Source organism: Lampetra fluviatilis, chromosome 4 (genome assembly GCF_964198595.1).
Source record: "Lampetra fluviatilis chromosome 4, kcLamFluv1.1, whole genome shotgun sequence".
In the NCBI taxonomy this organism is placed as follows: Eukaryota; Metazoa; Chordata; class Hyperoartia; order Petromyzontiformes; family Petromyzontidae; genus Lampetra; species Lampetra fluviatilis.
This window is the reverse complement of record NC_136278.1, coordinates 32,370,367-32,388,147: the sequence shown is the minus strand read 5'-3', so window position 1 is coordinate 32,388,147 and position 17,781 is coordinate 32,370,367. Positions and strand designations below refer to the sequence as shown.

The 17,781-nt window shown below is 55.4% G+C and overlaps 1 protein-coding gene across 1 annotated transcript; it reads left to right on the top strand.

Annotated features, from left to right (window-relative positions):
- Positions 1-338: 338 nt before the first annotated feature.
- Positions 339-17,781, top strand: LOC144931784 (YTH domain-containing family protein 2-like). Its single transcript, XM_078856077.1, has 6 exons — positions 339-627; positions 4,414-4,450; positions 5,898-5,980; positions 12,437-14,518; positions 15,008-15,450; positions 16,265-17,781. The coding sequence occupies exons 1-5, from the start codon at positions 616-618 to the stop codon at positions 15,413-15,415; spliced, it is 2,622 nt and encodes an 873-aa protein (XP_078712203.1). The 5' UTR covers positions 339-615; the 3' UTR covers positions 15,416-15,450; positions 16,265-17,781.

Sequence of the window (17,781 nt, the reverse complement as noted above, 5' to 3'; positions counted from 1 at the left end):
AGGGGCGTGTTCGTATTATTCGAATATGAATATTAATCAAGCAGGCATGTTCATATTTATTCATGAATATTAATGAGCTAGGCGGGTTTCTATCGACCACCTCATGAATATTAATTAGTGGGCGGGGTCATCTTGCCGCGTCACGTGAGCCGGGGTGAGGGGTCGCAATGGGGACCCCACGCGGCCCCGGGCGCCGCTTATTGAATTCCTTACAGCGGATAGGCGCCGCCTGCCCGCGTTCCGCCACGCGATTTGTTGGCGCCGATCGCGAACCCCGCTCCCATTGGCCAACTGCGCCCGAAGCGACTGACGGGAGCCAATCAGGGCATTGCACCGCCTATACGCGCTGGGAAATTTCAAGCCGCTCGCGCGCGCCGCCATCGCTCCCCGAGGCTTCTCCTCGGCTCCTCGTTCCGCCACCGCCTCAGCCGCCGCTTCCTCCTCCTCCTCCGCTTCTCCATCGTCGTCGTCGTCGGCGTCTCCACCCTCCTCTTTATTCTCGTTCCTTTCCTTCGCCGCCCTCGCCTCCTGCCCGCGCGGAGCCGCCAAGGCCAGGCCTCCTGCCTCGAGCCCGGCAGCAGCGGCGGCAGCAGCAGCAGCAGCCCCGCCAGCACCATGTCTGACCCGGTCAGTGGGAGCGCGGCGAGCAGGGGGTCCCAGCGGGGGGGGGGGTCCCAGCGGGGGGGGGGGTCCCAGGGGGGTCCCAGCGGGGGGGGGGGGTCCCAGCGGGGGGGGTCCCAGCGGGGGGGGGGGTCCCTGGGGGTGCTGGGATGGAGAGAATTGTGACGGAGTAAGGGATTGTGGCAGTGTAAGCGGGTTGTGGGAGTGTCGGGAATTGTTGAGGCGGAGAGATTTTAGTCGTGTCGGGAGGGGATCGTGGGGCGGTTGGGATCGTGGGGGTGTTGGGATTTGTGAGGTTGTTGGGTTTGTGGGGGTGTTGGGATTGTGGGGGTGGTGGGAGGCTCGTGGGGGTGTTGGGTATCGTGGGAGTTTTTGGGGATCGTGGGGGTGTTGGGATCGTGGGGGTGTTGAGGATTGTGGGGGTGTTGGGATCGTGGGGTAGTTTTGGGATTGTGGGGGTGTTGGGATTTGTGAGGTTGTTGGGATCGTGGGGGTGTTAGGATTGTGGGGGTGTTGGGATCGTGGTGGTGTTGGGATCGTGGGGGTGTTGAGGATTGTGGGGGTGTTGGGATCGTGGGGGTGTTAGGATTGTGGGGGTGTTGGGATTGTGAGGTTGTTGGGGATTGTGGGGGTGTTGGGATCGTGGGGGTGTTGGGATTGTGGGGGTGTTGGGATCGTGGGTGTGTTGGGATTTGTGAGGTTGTTGGGATCGTGGGGGTGTTGGGACTGTGAGGTTGTTGGGACTGTGAGGTTGTTGGGATTGTGGGGGTGTTGGGATTGTGGGGGTGTTGGGATTGTGGGGGTGTTGGGATTGTGGGGGTGTTGGGATTTGTGAGGTTGTTGGGACTGTGGGGGTGTTGGGATTTGTGAGGTTGTTGGAATTGTGGGGTGTTGGGATTTGTGAGGTTGTTGGGATTGTGGGGTGTTGGGATTGTGGGGGTGTTGGGATTGTGGGGGTGTTGGGATTGTGGGGCTGTTGGGATTGTGGGGCTGTTGGGGATTGTGGGGCTGTTGGGGATCGTGGGGGTGTTGGGATTGTGGGGGTGTTGGGATTGTGGGGGTGTTGGGATTTGTGAGGTTGTTGGGATCGTGGGGTAGTTTTGGGATCGTGGGGGTGTTGGGATTGTGGGGGTGTTGGGATTTGTGAGGTTGTTGGGATCGTGGGGGTGTTAGGATTGTGGGGGTGTTGGGATTGTGAGGTTGTTGGGGATCGTGGGGGTGTTGGGATTGTGGGGGTGTTGGGATCGTGGGGGTGTTGAGATTTGTGAGGTTGTTGGGATTGTGGGGGTGTTGGGATCGTGGGGGTGTTGGGATTGTGGGGATGTTGGGATCGTGGGGGTGTTGGGATTTGTGAGGTTGTTGGGATCGTGGGGGTGTTGGGATTGTGGGGTTGTTGGGATTGTGGGGTGTTGGGATTGTGGGGGTGTTGGGATTGTGGGGTGTTGGGATCGTGGGGGTGTTGGGATTGTGGGGGTGTTGGGATTGTGGGGCTGTTGGGATTGTGGGGCTGTTGGGATTGTGGGGCTGTTGGGGATTGTGGGGCTGTTGGGGATCGTGGGGGTGTTGGGATTGTGGGGGTGTTGGGATCGTGGGGGTGTTGGGATTTGTGAGGTTGTTGGGATCGTGGGGTAGTTTTGGGATTGTGGGGGTGTTGGGATTTGTGAGGTTGTTGGGATTGTGGGGCTGTTGGGGATTGTGGGGGTGTTGGGATCGTGGGGGTGTTGGGATTGTGGGGGTGTTGGGATTTGTGAGGTTGTTGGGATTGTGGGGGTGTTGGGATCGTGGGGGTGTTGGGATCGTGGGGGTGTTGGGATGGTGGGGGTGTTGGGATTGTGGGGGTGTTGGGATTGTGGGGGTGTTGGGATCGTGGGGGTGTTGGGATCGTGGGGGTGTTGGGATCGTGGGGGTGTTGGGACTGTGGGGGTGTTGGGATTTGTGAGGTTGTTGGGATTGTGGGGGTGTTGGGATTGTGGGGTGTTGGGATTGTGGGGGTGTTGGGATTGTGGGGGTGTTGGGATTGTGGGGCTGTTGGGATTGTGGGGCTGTTAGGATCGTGGGGGTGTTGGGATTGTGGGGTGTTGGGATTGTGGGGCTGTTGGGATTGTGGGGCTGTTGGAATCGTGGGGTAGTTTTGGGATTGTGGGGGTGTTGGGATTTGTGGGGGTGTTGGGATTTGTGGGGGTGTTGGGATTGTGGGGGTGTTGGGATTTGTGAGGTTGTTGGGATTTGTGAGGTTGTTGGGATCGTGGGGTAGTTTTGGGATTGTGGGGGTGTTGGGGATTGTGGGGCTCTTGGAATCGTGGGGGTGTTGCGATTTGTGAGGTCGGGGATCGTGAGTGTTTGGTGATCTGTAGTGGATTAAAGAGTTGTCGTGAATTATAAGGGTGCTGGGATTCTGTGTGTGTTTGGGATTGTGGAGTTGAAGGACTTAAGGCTGATTTGTGAGTCCAGGGATATAAGGTGGCATCTCGCGATGGAGGTGATATGGAGTTTATGGCTCCAGGGGGTATTAGCATTGTCGAAGATCTAGACGTGTATGAGGTTATGGATTTAGGGTTCTATGCGGTACAGGGGTCAGAATGGCCTTGGAAATCGATGATTTGGGGTTGTTTAGGGGGTTGTTGTGGTTTAGGTGGCCGACGTGTTTTGTAGATTTAGGGGTCAAGGAATCCTGGGGTGGGGGTCTTCAGGTACAGGGTTCTGGCAGTTAGAAGGTTCTAATTATTCTAGGTATTTGTGGAGTGTATCGAGTCTTAGGGGTCCCAGGTGTAGGGTTTCATTAGTGTAGAGGCTCGGGGCTATACGGCTCTCCGGGGTCTAGTTTTGCAGGTTCCAGCAGGTGTACATTTCAGGGGGAGTCTTGGCATCCAAGGGATCCTGGGGGTCTCGAGATCTAGGGTCCTGGTGTTTAGAGGTCTAAAGGTACGCGGAGCCTTGGGTGGCTGGAGACCCAGGATCTAAGGAATCATTTTGTTCAGCGGTGTCGGGGTCACGGAGGTATTCTCAACCCCACTCGCATCTGCTCATGTGCATAAGGGACCCGATGTATATTGTGCTCACATACGTTTTACTTTGCCATTTGTGTGTCCCTGTGTGCGCATGTCTGCTTGTTTTTCTACGTGTATTTGTTTGTGTCCATGTGTGTGCGTGCGTACCATTTAAAATGTGTGCAATTCGAATGTTTTGTGTTGTGTTTGGAAATATTTTACGCGTCCACTTGTGCGTGTATTGCATTTTCAATGTTGTGTGTGCCCATGTATGTGTGTTTGGCAATTCAAATGTTTTGGTGTATTTCTATATTCGCATTTCGAATGTTGTATATACAGTATCTGTGTGCCCATGTGACTTTATTCATGTGTGTGTGTATGTGTGTCCACGTGTGTCTTGTGTGTCCGTGTGTGTATCGTCTTTGTTTCTATTCGTTTGTGTGTTAGTTGGTCTATGTATTTGTTATTTGTATCCAGGTACTGTTTCTTTATTCGTGTGTGTGTGCCTGATGTATATCTGTGTGTGTATCTGTATGTGTGTTTGTGATTTTGTGTATCCGTTCATTTGTGTGGATCTGTGGATCCGTATTTTTTGTGCGTGTCTTTGTCTTGTATCCATGTGTGTATATTCATCTGTACCTGTGTGTGTAAGCGTGTGCGTGTATGTATCGATATGTCCGTGTAACTGTATATATATGTCTGTGTGTATCCTTGTATGTCTGTGTGTATCCATGTATGTCTGTGTGTATCCATGTGTGTGTCTGTCTAACCGCGTGTGTCTCTCTGTCCGTGTTTGTTTCTCCAGAGAGCAAAGGGGCAGCAGCAGCAGCAGGTGTTGAACGGTGAGTGGCCACGCTGGTGTGGAATGGGTGGATGAGCTGGGACTGATCATCCATCGTCATCAATTATAATCATCCATCGTCATCAATTATAATCATCCATCGTCATCAATTATAATCATCCATCGTCATCAATTATAACCATCCGTCATTGTCAATTAGCGATTGCCAGCATCGTAAGGATTAGTTTGCAGCAGCAGTCACAGCGTCTTTATCATTCTTAATCATTCACGCAATCGGAAGGTCACGAGTTCAAGCCATGGTTGGGGGATGGGGGTTGACTCAGCCCAATTTCCCTCCCTCCAGGGTCGATAAAATGAGTGCCACGTTGTGGGGAAGTCAACAGTGGCTTTCCTATGGATAGACTCGCCCCGACTATAGCTGTAAATAGGAGATGAGCACCAATACCTCTGGTCATTGGAACAGGGAATTCACTTTGACTTTTGCACGATCATCTGAATAATGAGATGCATCATATTTTAATCTTCGTCAACCGCATAAAGAATTGCAATGTCGTGAGCGTCGTTATTATTTTACTTATCGATGACATCTTCGTGAGTGACATTGGAAATGTCATCACCTTAATCGTGATTGACTGTATCGTCTGTAGCATCGTCATCCACAGCAAGATCACATTCGTCATCGTTAGTCAAATCGGCAGCATCACCATGGGCATTATGTCTAATGTCATCAAGAGCGTCATCATCATCATCAATAGCATCATCAGAAAAGTCACGATTGATGAGCTCATCATTACCAGAATTTATAGCATCATCACCAGTGTCATCCTCATCATCGGCATACTTGGTAGCCTTACCACGAGTAACTTAATCAGTAGCAAAATCTTCTGCGTCGTCATCATTAGGATCATATCAGCTTGAGTGTTTTCGGTAACAGCAACATCATAATCATTCGTAATCCTCATTGCCTTGAAGATAATCATTGGGAAGTATAAACTCATCGGCATCGCTTGTCATCAGCCTCATTATAAGCATCGGCACCGTAGAGGTGAACGTGGAAAGGTGTCACCGGCCATCAAATCCTTGAATCGGCGTCATCGGTTTACATAATGCGTCGGTTTTTCATCCTGATTTCCTGGGTTGTTATTCTGACTTCCTGGATTTTCCTGAATATGCTTGACGCGATTTCAAGCGAAAGGTCACGCAGCTAATCACCGTAAAATCTTGCCATGAGAATTGTTCTTTCACTCACCCGGTGAATGAGCTGAAGCAGTCGTAGGGTGTGTGTCGTTATACGCTTGTACGCGTAACTAATTAATTTGTTTGGGCTGCGTCAGGTGGTGGAGAGTTCTTAACGACACACATTTGGCCGGGTCATTATGTAGCCTGAACCCAACAAAATGTTTCTACCGAACGTTGGCGTGATGGTAAAATCGTGAGACCGATCTCTGCGTCGCGACATATTCACTCGACGCCGCTCTCTCCTCTAGGTATTCAAAACGTCGCCAATCACCGGAAGGATGGGAGCAGCCACGGCGACTTTGAGACTTACCTGAGCAGTCAGACCGAGCAGGTGAGTTGGGGTGGACATTGACAGCCAGAGCCGTCCCGAGCGTATGGCAAAACGGGGCGACCATCCCGGGCCCAGCACTTTGGGGGGCGGGGGCCCCACGCTTCAACATCACGGAGTCAGATGTAATACTTGCAATTTAGTTTGAAGTCGTCGGGGGGCCCACACGGAGTGAGTTGCCTGGGCCACGCACCCCCCTAGGGACGGTCCTGCTGACGACGTCGATAACCTGAGCACCGCTGCGTGGGGAAGTGGTTGTTCTAAGTGTGGACTCGCCATCGTCATTAGAATGTGGACTTGCCTCCACTGGTCCATGGCTGTAAACTGATGAGGTCCAATGCCTCAAGGCTGATGTGAGCAGGAGATCACTCTGACTTGACTGTACCAATAATTGCATCTGCGAGCCAGTAGGGTTTAAAATCAATGATTGATTTTTAGATAATTGTTCTTGTAATTGATTTTGGATTCCAAAAGTCATGGAATCAATAATCGAATCCGGTTCAGTTTTACAAACGGTCGAAACAATTCGCCCACGAACATCTTCTAAACTTACAGCACTTTGCCATTCCACTGCTGGATGAAGGCCTCGTCACGTCTGCCTTCGGGCTTTCTTGACCATACTTCACCGCGCTGGCCGGTGTAGGCCAGTAAAATTTTTTAAAAACGATTATCGATGGCGCTAAGGTTTTTTTTTGTTGCATACGGTTGTCAATAATGCGTAAATAAGTTGCCGCTTTGAGCTGCCATGGCTGCGCTCAGTCTGAATGACAACAAACCCGAGCATGCGGCCCAGCGCCAGAGGGATAGCCGCTTGTTGCAGAGGTTCGTGGTTCGAATCCGCCGGGCCGCCCTGTTGAATACCGGCACTGTAAAACGGCGCGGTAATTGTAAAACACTACGGCGCGCCGTCTGCTTCTTTAGAGTGGACGTTAAAGATCCCTTGGTGTCGTTCAAAAGAGTAGGTCGTTGTGTGCCGGAGTTAAGGCCCAAATTCGAAAAATCACCCTGCAAATTACTCCGTTGGGATTACACACAGCAGGAATCATCGCCTGCTTCCCCCACTTACTGGCAGACTGAAGCCTGCTCAAGCCAGATGCTGAGTAAACTTGTACCGCACTTGGACAGGTGTCACTGGGGGTGCCCTTTCAAATGTGTTGAGAGCGGAAGTGACTCGTCATGTGTAAAGTGCCCTTGAGACACCCCGGTGTAAATAAATCATGTATGATTTGTAATCGCTGAACAAATCATTACAGTTCATTGTTAGTGTGGATAAAGGTTTAACCAGGAGATGAACTGAAGCCATTGAGACGCGTGACAGCACAATGGCCTGTGGTGCGCCAGGGTGGCCCCCCCCGTGGGTTACACCAAGAACGAACGGGTGCTTGATGGCTCACGGAGTACCGCCGTGGCCTCTGCTCGCCAGTAAGCACCGCGCGCCGGGATGCAGTCGCATCTCCGCTACCCTACCTACGTTGTAAATCCGCGTGGTGCTCGGTGGTGAAATACCACCGTGCTGCGCAGAGCAGCTGCTGCTGCGTAACGATCCTTCGTCAGAGTCTGCACGTACAGCAGAACGATTTGCCGCTTGGTACAGCCTCTCTGTAATCCGGCTAAGCAGATGGAGCCTGGTCTGATGAAAGGCCATTTGCCTGAAACGTCACCTATTATAAAAAAAAGGCCACACTGTTTTTGAGAATTTTTTTGACTTTTTGGTTAATTCATGGATTTGCACAACACTCATGTAAACGTTGGAACGATCCGTTAACCATTGATTAAAATATTAGGTTTGTAGAAATCGTTGCAGAAATGTCTGCAACGTATGTTGGGTTTTTGAACGGAGAGAGACGAAGTTAGCTGCCTCGGTGGTAGCATGGTGGTTAGTGTCATGCTGTGACTGCTATCATCAGGTCGCTGGTTCGACCCCATCTTGTGATGACGGATGGTACCCACCAGGCCAGACAGTGGCATCATAATGTATGGAGTGTGTTCCATACATGGAGTGTGTGATCCCAGTTTCTCTAATCTGCCTGCCACCTCTGTCAACCAAGAGGCATAGATGGCCACACCACAGTTAAGTCAATTGGCAGGTCACCACGTGTGGTGGAGTAAAGTGTGGGTGTTCCCACATCACCTGGCCAGCATGGAAGAGTCTGGCAAATACCCCTCGACTCCCTCTGGCGGGGAGGTCCCGTGATGCCATTCGCACGGGTGGCGACTTTGTGCAGGCGCTCTGGTCCAAAGTTGCCAAATCTGAAATGTGACACCACAAATTATACAACTGGGAATGTGGGAATGTACATAGCAATAATGACCCCCCGACTGTGAATTATTGGCAGAACCCTCCCTATTAGCACGGTTGGCTACGTACGGTGCGAAAGAAGTTCAACATACGTACATACATGTGAAAGGGACCCATTAAATGAGCGTAAGAAAAATAATACTCAGGGCGCTACCATTCACTGCAACGTTTTTTAAAAACAATACTTCTTGAGTTGAGTTACGACCCGGAGTGGCGGCATTTTTTTGGAATTTCCTGAACGGGTTTTGAATTCTGCAGCCCTAATGGCTACGACGGTGGTTCTCTCCACCACGTACCGCGTCTCACGTCAATTGTCAAATCGGGCGACTCCTACAACGACTTACCGGTTCTGGCTGTTCCTTCTTGCGCAGTGGGCTCTTTTAAAAGGCCATTGGGTGGCTGGTAAAGCACCCCCGAGGGCATCCTCCTCACCTTCTTGGCACAGCACAAGGCAAGCTATCGACGCTCTTTGTCTCCCCCCAAACTAATCCCGGGCCTTGTATTTGTAACCTTCGACCTGCATCTTCCCCGCACCCATTAATCTTTGTTTATTTTCCTTGAGGTGTGATGGCTTTCCGGCCTCGCGTCTCCACGATCCCGCTGCCCTCCGCCGCGTCCAGTTGCGTGTCGGCAGGGCGCGCGCGTCGGCAGGGCACGCGCGCCACCTCGGCCGGCCCCACGGCAACTTGGCCGGCTCCGCTCGTCTCCGCGCCGCCGTCACTTACTGTCGCGTGCGGCGTGGCCATTACAGTCACTTCGGATGGGTTAACGGTACCCGCGTCTCGTCGCCATACGCGCGCCGCTCCACGTATTCCGGTCTTCCCTGCATCCCGAGGACTTTGCTCCGAGGGCCACTGCCGGACTTGCTGCCATGTGGCACCCCCCCCCCCCCCATTCTGGAATGCCCCCACCCCCCAGTCGAATCGGTGACTCGGATAGGGGGCCACGGTCGATGTTTTGAAGTCACGACTGCAAACTCGGGTCTGTCACACTTCTCGTGGAGCACTGGATCAGACTCGAACCCAGGCTTTTCATAAGTCAGCTGGCAAGGACCATTGAGCCAAGCACCTCTGCTACAAGGACAAACACTTGGGTCAATAATAATGGTGGCCTTACGTAAAAAACATATCTAATAGGTGACGTTATGGGAAATGGCCCTTATTCATGAAGGACCATTTCCGAACCGTCGCCTATTGTATATATTTATTTAAGGCCTGCTGTGCGGAGGCCGCTGTCGGCATGTTCTGCCGGTTACCCGTCTCTGCCTGAGCCGCGCGACCTAAAACAAGGAGTTGAGCACAGTAGGCCCAAAGGCCCAAAACGTCACCCGGCCAGCAACACAAAAGCACTGTCAACGTAGCAACGGGTAAGCGTTTCCACCTTTCTTGAATCGAGCATGGTTATTGTAAGAGTTTGGGGAAAGAGAAGATGGAAATCACTTTGAAGGCCCTGCTAGAAACAGTTTTACACGAACGTTGATTCGCGTTCGTTATAGAGGCACCCTGTGGTCGAATGGACATGGGGGATGGACACAGACAGAGCTGATAATGCGCAATCGCTTTGATCCTCGCTTTGAAATCGTGAGTAGAAATCTGGAGGTGCGTGCCGGACACAGCGTTCAGCGAGCGGATCGCGTTTCCCACAGCCCCAGCGTTTGTTACGACGGTCGCCGCCGATGGAGCATGGGGCCTGTAATCGGGGCGGGTGAGCTGGTGAACCGGTAAGCGTGTTAACTTGAAAGCATACGAACTGGTGTGGGAGCTGGTAAGCAGGTTAGCTGTGAAGCTGGTGAGCTGGAGAATGTGTGCGGTGGTACGCAGGCGAGCTTTTTAGTGGGTTAGCTGGTGAGCTAGAGTGTGTGTGAGATGGTCAGCGGGTGAGATGGTGAGTGGGTAGACGAGTGAGTGTGAGCTGGTGAACAGGTTATCTAATCTAAGTGTATATTTATAGATCACTTTCACTCAAGGCGCTTGACATAGTACAACAGAATGGTGACAGAACAGAATTATTTAGATGGCAGGGGCATGAAACGATTCAGGAATGAGTGACTGTGGTAGAGTGTATTTAGGGATCACGAAAGCGGACGGGAGGGACGGGAAGCAGTGGAGGGGTAGGGGAGAGAAGAGGAAGAGAACGGGCAATAGAGGTGAGGCTGTAAGAGGAGCGGCAGGAGGTTAAGGGGGACTGATTAGTGTAGAGGGGAAGTTGATTCCAGTGGGGGATATAAGGAGGGAGGAGGACCAGAAACGGGATTGAACACAGGGAAGAGGAGTGACACCCTTTTTCTTTCCTGAAGAAGACCACTTGTGTTGCGATCGAAATGTCGTGGGTTTTTTGCTTTTAATTTAGATTTTTGTTTTCTATCTACGTGACTTTACCGAAAGAACCAAGAATATAGAGACAGAGAAGATGGGACATGGAAGTATTTGAGAGAGACAAGGCCATGGTGAGCTGGAGAGTGTTTGAGCTGGTGAGCGGGTTAACAGGTTAGCTGGTGAGCGTGTGAGTAAGCGCGTTAGCTGGTGAGTGCAAGCTGGTGGGTTTAAAGAGTGTGTGAGATGGTGAGCGGGTGAGTAAGCGCGTTAGCTGGTGAGTGCAAGCTGGTGGGTTTAAAGAGTGTGTGAGATGGTGAGTGGGTGAGTAAGCGGGTTAGCTGGTGAGTGCAAGCTGGTGGGTTTAAAGAGTGTGTGAGATGGTGAGCGGGTGAGTAAGCGGGTTAGCTGGTGAGTGCAAGCTGGTGGGTTTAAAGAGTGTGTGAGATGGTGAGCGGGTGAGTAAGCGGGTTAGCTGGTGAGTGCAAGCTGGTGGGTTTAAAGAGTGTGTGAGATGGTGAGCAAGTTAGCTGGTGCACAGCAGGTGATTGCCCCACGCCGGGTTACGCGTGTGCAGTGGCTCTTATCTATCGGTGAAATCCGAAACCCGCTCAGATTTTGATCCTCGCTGTCCGTGTCTGTTTGCGAGTTCGCGTAGCCAGATGGTAACAGGAGGACACTAACAGCGGTGGCAGTGTAAGCGCGGACACGTGCGCTGCACTCGTGCTGCGGTCTGCGACAACAGCAGCCACCACGTGCCAGGCTGGGTGCACTTTGAGGCCGCAACATGTAGCGTGGAAGGCTCTCCCTGCTAGCAGGGGGTCACGGGACAGACCCAGGTGTTGGGGGTTGATTGACCAATTTTGATCCTGTGAGTGGGAGAGTGTGAGCCCGTGAAGCTCCTATGGAGCTCTTGGGAGTGTGGTGACACAGATGGATTTAAGAATCCTGGGCTGTGCAGCCTCCTCTTGGCCACACCTTGCAGCCCATTTCTACAAACACCACCAGGCAGCCTCTCAGCCAAGTGATAATAATAATCATCTTTATTTATAGAGCGCCTTTCATACCGAAAGGTTGAAGGGACTTCACGCATGCTAAGAAAAAAGAAAAACATTTTACAAAGACAAATGTTGTGAAAACACTCGGGAAATTATAAAAATACATCAAGGGAAAGAAACATGATAAAACAGTCAAATTATTATGAAATGCCAGAAAAAATCAGGTTAAATTATAGAAATAAAACCCACGATGCAGAGCAGTGGCCACTACACCCGATTTAAGGGCTTCTTGGCTCACAGGGTACTTCAAAATAAACTGAAACTGAACTGATGACCATGCACTCTGGGCCTGACGGGTAGACAACGGCTCGCTCTTCGCCAGGCTCAGCCTCGCCTCGGCCTGCAAGATCAGGCTTGTTCACGATGATTTCGTTGGTCAAAATGTAACGAGGTGCTGTATCGAATGGGGAGGGTCCTTGCTTGTAAACATCTGGAAATTCACCCCCATTGATGAAAGTTAGCCTGACTGCTGATGAGACACTAAATGTCGAAACCAGTCCAGAGTTTGCCACCTTGCTTCAGAATTTCCTCCGGATTGTCTCTTGTCCCAAGCTCCTACAATGATAACCTTGTTCAATTCCATTAAAGTGTTACACGCTGATCTATTACAGCTCTGATAGTGCTATTTGTTACTGGCCTTATGACGTTTTGGGCTTGTGCTCATCAATTATTTATGTAAAAAATACACAGAATTGTATAGAGACCCATAGACCCACAGACCCGCACTGGGACCCTTGCCGTGTGACCGTGTAATTCGGTCCCCGCGTGGCGCCGCGTGCCACCCCCACAGAGCAGCAGCTACGCAGCCGTGTCGGAGGCCTACGTGCCGGCCTACTATGGCCCCTCGGTGGCCTTCTCCTCCTACTCGCTGAGCTCCGAGCCGGCCTGGTCCACGGCGGGCGCCGACCCGGCCGTGCCGTACATCGCCCACCACTACGGGCCGCCGGGGGCCCTCGCCAACGGGGATGCGCCGCTCTCCCACCACCACCACCACGTGTCGGCGCACGGGCACCCGCACCCGCACGCCCACTTCATGGCCGACCCCGGCTACCTGGGCGGCGCGGCGACCGCCACCACCCCGGCGGCCGCGTACATGAGCCAGCGGCAGCAGCACGCCTTCGGCTTCTTCCCCGGCGGCCCCGAATTCGCGGCCTGGCTGAGGCCGTCGGGCGGCGGCGGGGGGGCGGCGGGCGGCGTCGGCGGCCAGGGCGGCCTGCGCGGCTCGCCCGTGTCGTCGCCCATCTCGGTGGCGTACGGCAGCGGTTATGCCTTCCCGCCCAGCTCGCTCGGCGGGGCAGCCGTCGTGGACCCGCAGACCGGCTCGTTCGCCGGCGGCGTGAGCCGGGCGCCGGGCCACGTCGGCGCCACCGCCTCCGCCGTGTCCGGCGGAGGAGGCGGCGGCGGCGGCGGGGGGAGCCCCGGCGGCGTGGCGAGCGGTGTGGTGGTGCTGCAGCAGGGCGTGGGCGGTCTCCGCATCGGCGGAGACTCCCGCGAGCCGCCCGCCGGCGGGAAACCTGGCGCGCCGCCGCCGGTGGCGGCCGGACCGGATCCGGTGGCGCAGGCCGCGGCGGCGACGAGTGCGGCGGCGGCGCCGCAGGCCAAGCCGGCGCCGGCGTCCTGGGCGTCCATCGCCAGCAAGCCGGCCAGGCAGCAGCTGGCGCCGAGGTCGGTGAAGGGCGGCGGTGGGGGCGGCGCGGGGAAGATGGCCAGCGGCACGTCGGTGCCGCCCCCCCCCATCAAGCACAACATGGACATCGGCACGTGGGACGGCAAGGGCCCGGTCAGCAAGGCCACGCCGCCGCCGCAGTTCGCTCAGCCCGCCGACGGAGCTCTGGCGCTGGGGAAGCCGCAGGTCGACGCCGGGCAAGAGCAGGCCCAGGCCTCGGCCTCCATGTCGGTGGACGCCATGCAGGTGTCCGCGCAGATGTCTCACTCCATGTCGCCGCCGCCGCTGCCGCAACAGCAGCAGCCGGTACAGACCTTGCAGCAGCAGCAACAGCAGCAGCATCAGCTGCAGTCGTACATGATGCAGCAGCAGCAACACCAGAACTTTCAGCAGCAAAGCCATTACCATCACCAGCAGCAGCAGCAGCAGCATGAACACCAGACTCTGCAGAATGGTTACTATGCGATGATGCAGCGCCAGCCAAATATCAACCCGGCTATGCAGCCTCCGCAGGTGCAAGCACCGTTTCAAGAGCATCAGCAGCAACAGCAGCAGCAGCAACAGCAGCAGCAACAGCAGCAGCAACAGCAGCAGCAACAACATCATCAGCATCAACAGCAGCAGTCTGATCGCTGGGTGGCTTCACGCAGCTGTGGGCCAGCAATGCTGACTCAAAACGGGAGCCAGCCTGCTCCTATCTCCTCCTTGCCCCAGACACGGCACCAGCTCAACCAGCAGCAGCAGCAGGCTCCTCCTCGACAGAGCTTGCAGCAACAGCAGCAGCAGGTAACGGCACCGTCGTTTGCCGGCGACGGGAGCGGCGGCGGCGCGCCTGGCATCGGGGAGCCGGCGCCGGCTCCGCTACAGGCGCCGCCGCCGCTGCTGGAGAAGCTGCAGTCGCACAACGGCTACAACCCGAGCGACTTCGACTGCAGCCCGCGTGACCTGCGGGCCTTTATCATCAAGAGCTACTCGGAGGACGACGTCCACCGCTCGGTCAAGTACTCCATCTGGTGCAGCACCGAGCACGGCAACCGGCGGCTGGACGGCGCCTACCGCGCCATGCAGGGCAAGGGCCCCGTCTACCTCCTCTTCAGCGTCAACGGCAGCGGCCACTTCTGCGGCGTGGCGCAGATGACCTCGCCCGTGGACTACCAGACGTGCGCCGGCGTGTGGTCGCAGGACAAGTGGAAGGGCAAGTTTGAGGTAAGCCTTTGAAACGCACGCGTGGAGTCTACGCCAAATGCCGAGAGCTTGGGAGGAACTCAATAGGTACGTGGGTAAGATTGAGCCACGACATAAACAATGTATGTCACGAAGATATAAATCCCGCCTCTAACCTTAACAGACACTTGGCAAGTGTTGTTAGCGAGTGGAACCTATGCAATCCACCGAGGGGAGGCCCAAGACCTATTCAAATAATTGTCACCGGTGATGACCCTGAGCGAGAATTAAATTTGTTGCTGAGTTAGTAGTACAGCGCGTAAAACATCTCAATTACCGCTCCTCATACATACATACACAAACACACGTGCGTCTATTAATTATCCGTTTCCCTGTCCAACCATGCACCCTCTTTCTGCTTCCCACTCTCCCTCTTTACCCACTCTCCCTCCCTCCTATCTCTCCCTATCCCTCCCCCGTTTCCCACGCTCGCCCCCATGCACGCGCCCCCTCCACCGCCCCCCACCCCAGGTGCAGTGGATCTTCGTGAAGGACGTGCCCAACTCGCAGCTGCGCCACATCCGCCTGGAGAACAACGAGAACAAGCCGGTGACCAACTCTCGCGACACGCAGGAGGTGCCGCTCGACAAGGCGCGCCAGGCGCTGCGCGTCATCGCCGCCTTCCGCCACACCACCTCCATCTTCGACGACTTCGCGCACTACGAGCGCCGGCAGGAGGAGGAGGAGAGCCTGAGGAGAGACAAGGCGAGGGCGGCCGCCAACGCCAACAACGCCGCCGCCAATGCCGCCGCCAACGTCGCCAACGCCGCCGGCACCGCCGGCGCCGCCGGCAACAACGCCAACGCCGCCGGCGCCGCGTCAGGGCCCGCCCGGCGTCGCCCCCCGCGGACGGCGCGCCCCCGCACGGACGGCCGCTAGAGCGACGGCACCCGCCGGCCCGGGCGGCACGCGCGGTCAGTACCCGGCGCGCGGCGAGCGGCGGCCACTCCGGAGTCGCCGGCGCTCGCCTGTAGTTCACAGCCTTTGCGGAGCCAGATGCCGAAATTGCACATTGCTATGGTAGGGATGAGTTTTATCCACGGGTCGACCGCTTGTTGATCTTCCCCCGGACAAAGTGGTACTCGTTTTGCTCCACCCCCGAGCGAGGTGCGATGATGATAACGGTGTCAACTCGTAACGCTCCGCCGCCACGGAGAGAGGGGGAGCGGGGAGACGTCAGGAGGAGGAACCGCAGACAAACAGAAGTTCACGTTTTGAATTCGGCAGGCCGCCCTGGTGATTGCCGCGGTGTGTATTCGGTAAAGTACACGCCGTCTGCTTCACGGTGGATGATAAAGGTCCCCTGGTGTCATTCGAAATGAGAAGGCCACCGTTTTCCATATTTGTCAAATTAGAAACATGACGGCTTAAATCACTCACTGGGGGTTACACACAGCAGCAACAGCAGCGGCGGATGTCGCCCCCTACCGGCAGACCGATGCCCTTGGGTCGTGTGCCGAGTGCCGCCACCCAGACACAGCTGCCCCTGGGGCTGCCCTCTCAAACACATTCCCCACACTTGCGCTCGCACACACACTCTGCAGGCCGGCAGGAGGACGCGCGTGCTCTCATGTCGCGCTTCTTTTGCACCGTACATAGCCAGCCATGCTTGATGCACGCAGAGAGGGCGCCCGTGTCGGGAATCGAACCGGGGCCCTTCTTGCCGTGAGACACGAACGTGCGGAGTATTGACGCCATCTTTCTCTCGTCCGCCGCCGTCATTTGCAGAGGCGGCGCAAGCGCAGCGAGCGATGGCGAGGGTGGCCGGACCTGCGGGCGGGGGGGTTGGTTGCTGGAGGTCGCTCTCTGCCGTCGGGACGCGCGAGCGAGAGGAGTCCCCGGCAGGGTCGCCACCGCTCTCTCTGCTCGTCCTGATAGAGACGCTACCCACGGCGGCCACCGGCCGCGGATTGTTTTGTGTTCGCTTCGAGTTCTTTGCGTCCCTGCCCCATCTTCTCCCCCTTTCCCCTTCGTGTGTGTGCGTGCGCGCACTTTGTGTCCGCGTGCACGTGCGCGCGTGTGTGTGTGCGTGTGTGCGTGCGTGTGTGTGCACGTGCGTGTGTGTGCGTGTGTGTGCGCGTGCGTACTTGTGTGCGTATGTGCCGCGGCAGCACGGGGTGAGCCGGTGGCGTCTGTCGCGAAGGAGGAGGAGGGGGCGGAGGGTGACACTCGTAGTGCTGTTTGGAGTGTGGACCGAGTCACTCGTAAGCGTAACTTATATCCCCCCAGCCGACGGTGAAGTCGCATCTTTGTTTTTTCGCCGTTTTACTTTTATTTTGTACTTTGGAAGTTTCTGTTTTTCTTTTGATTGTCTCTCAAGTACTCCTCACGTTTTCACTGTAACCGACTGTACCCGTAACGTCATATTTACGCATCTTGTATTTTATTTCGCTTGGGGACGCGGGGCAGGGGGGTGGGGCGAGAGAGAAGCGCGGCAGCTTTCCAGAGGGGGGGGGGGGGTGGTGTGGGGAGCCATCGTAAGTGTGCGCGCAATCGACCGGTGACGAAGAGGACGAGCAGGCGGACGACGAGGCGGAGAAGGGCGGCGGCGGCGGCCGCATTTCCTGTTGCCCGCGTCGCGTCGTCCGTGTTTGTGGAGGTTTTCACATGTGATTGTAAGCAATGTTTAAACGAAAAAAGCAAAAGCAATTGTCTGCCGTTACAAATTATAGTCGTAATAGTAATGATGATGATGATCAGAAGACGGGAAGCCTAACGGGGGCTGCGTTGTCGCAGTCCTGGACTGTTGGTCTGTCGGGAAAAAAAAGTTGAATTAACAGACCCTCTGCTAACGGTGGCTCCGGTTGGACGGAGCGTGGAGAGAGCGCCGCCCCGAGAGAGACGAGGGAAGCGACGAGGAGAGAGGGGGGGGGGGACGCGTTTCGTCTCTGCCGCCCCCTGGGGACCGCTCGACCGCCTGAGCCGCGCATTCCGACGCTTTCCCGTGAGCGGTAATTATCCAGCAGTGGCCGCACGCCAGCCGGCGGGCCAGACGTGTCGACGCCAGGCCACGGCCAGAGCAGCTCACCCTCGCCGCCAAACATCGTCCACCATGAGCCTTCCTGCCCACCCCCCCCCAAAAAAAATTAAACCCACGAGCCCCTCCCCCGAGATGAAGACAAGCGTTGAGCAATGTTACAATTTCCCAACAATGAAGACTTCCAGTGTTTAATTAGACCTCCCCCTCTACCAACACGTTTGAGGTATTCGCAGTACTGTACTGGATATTGCCTGTAATAAATGTA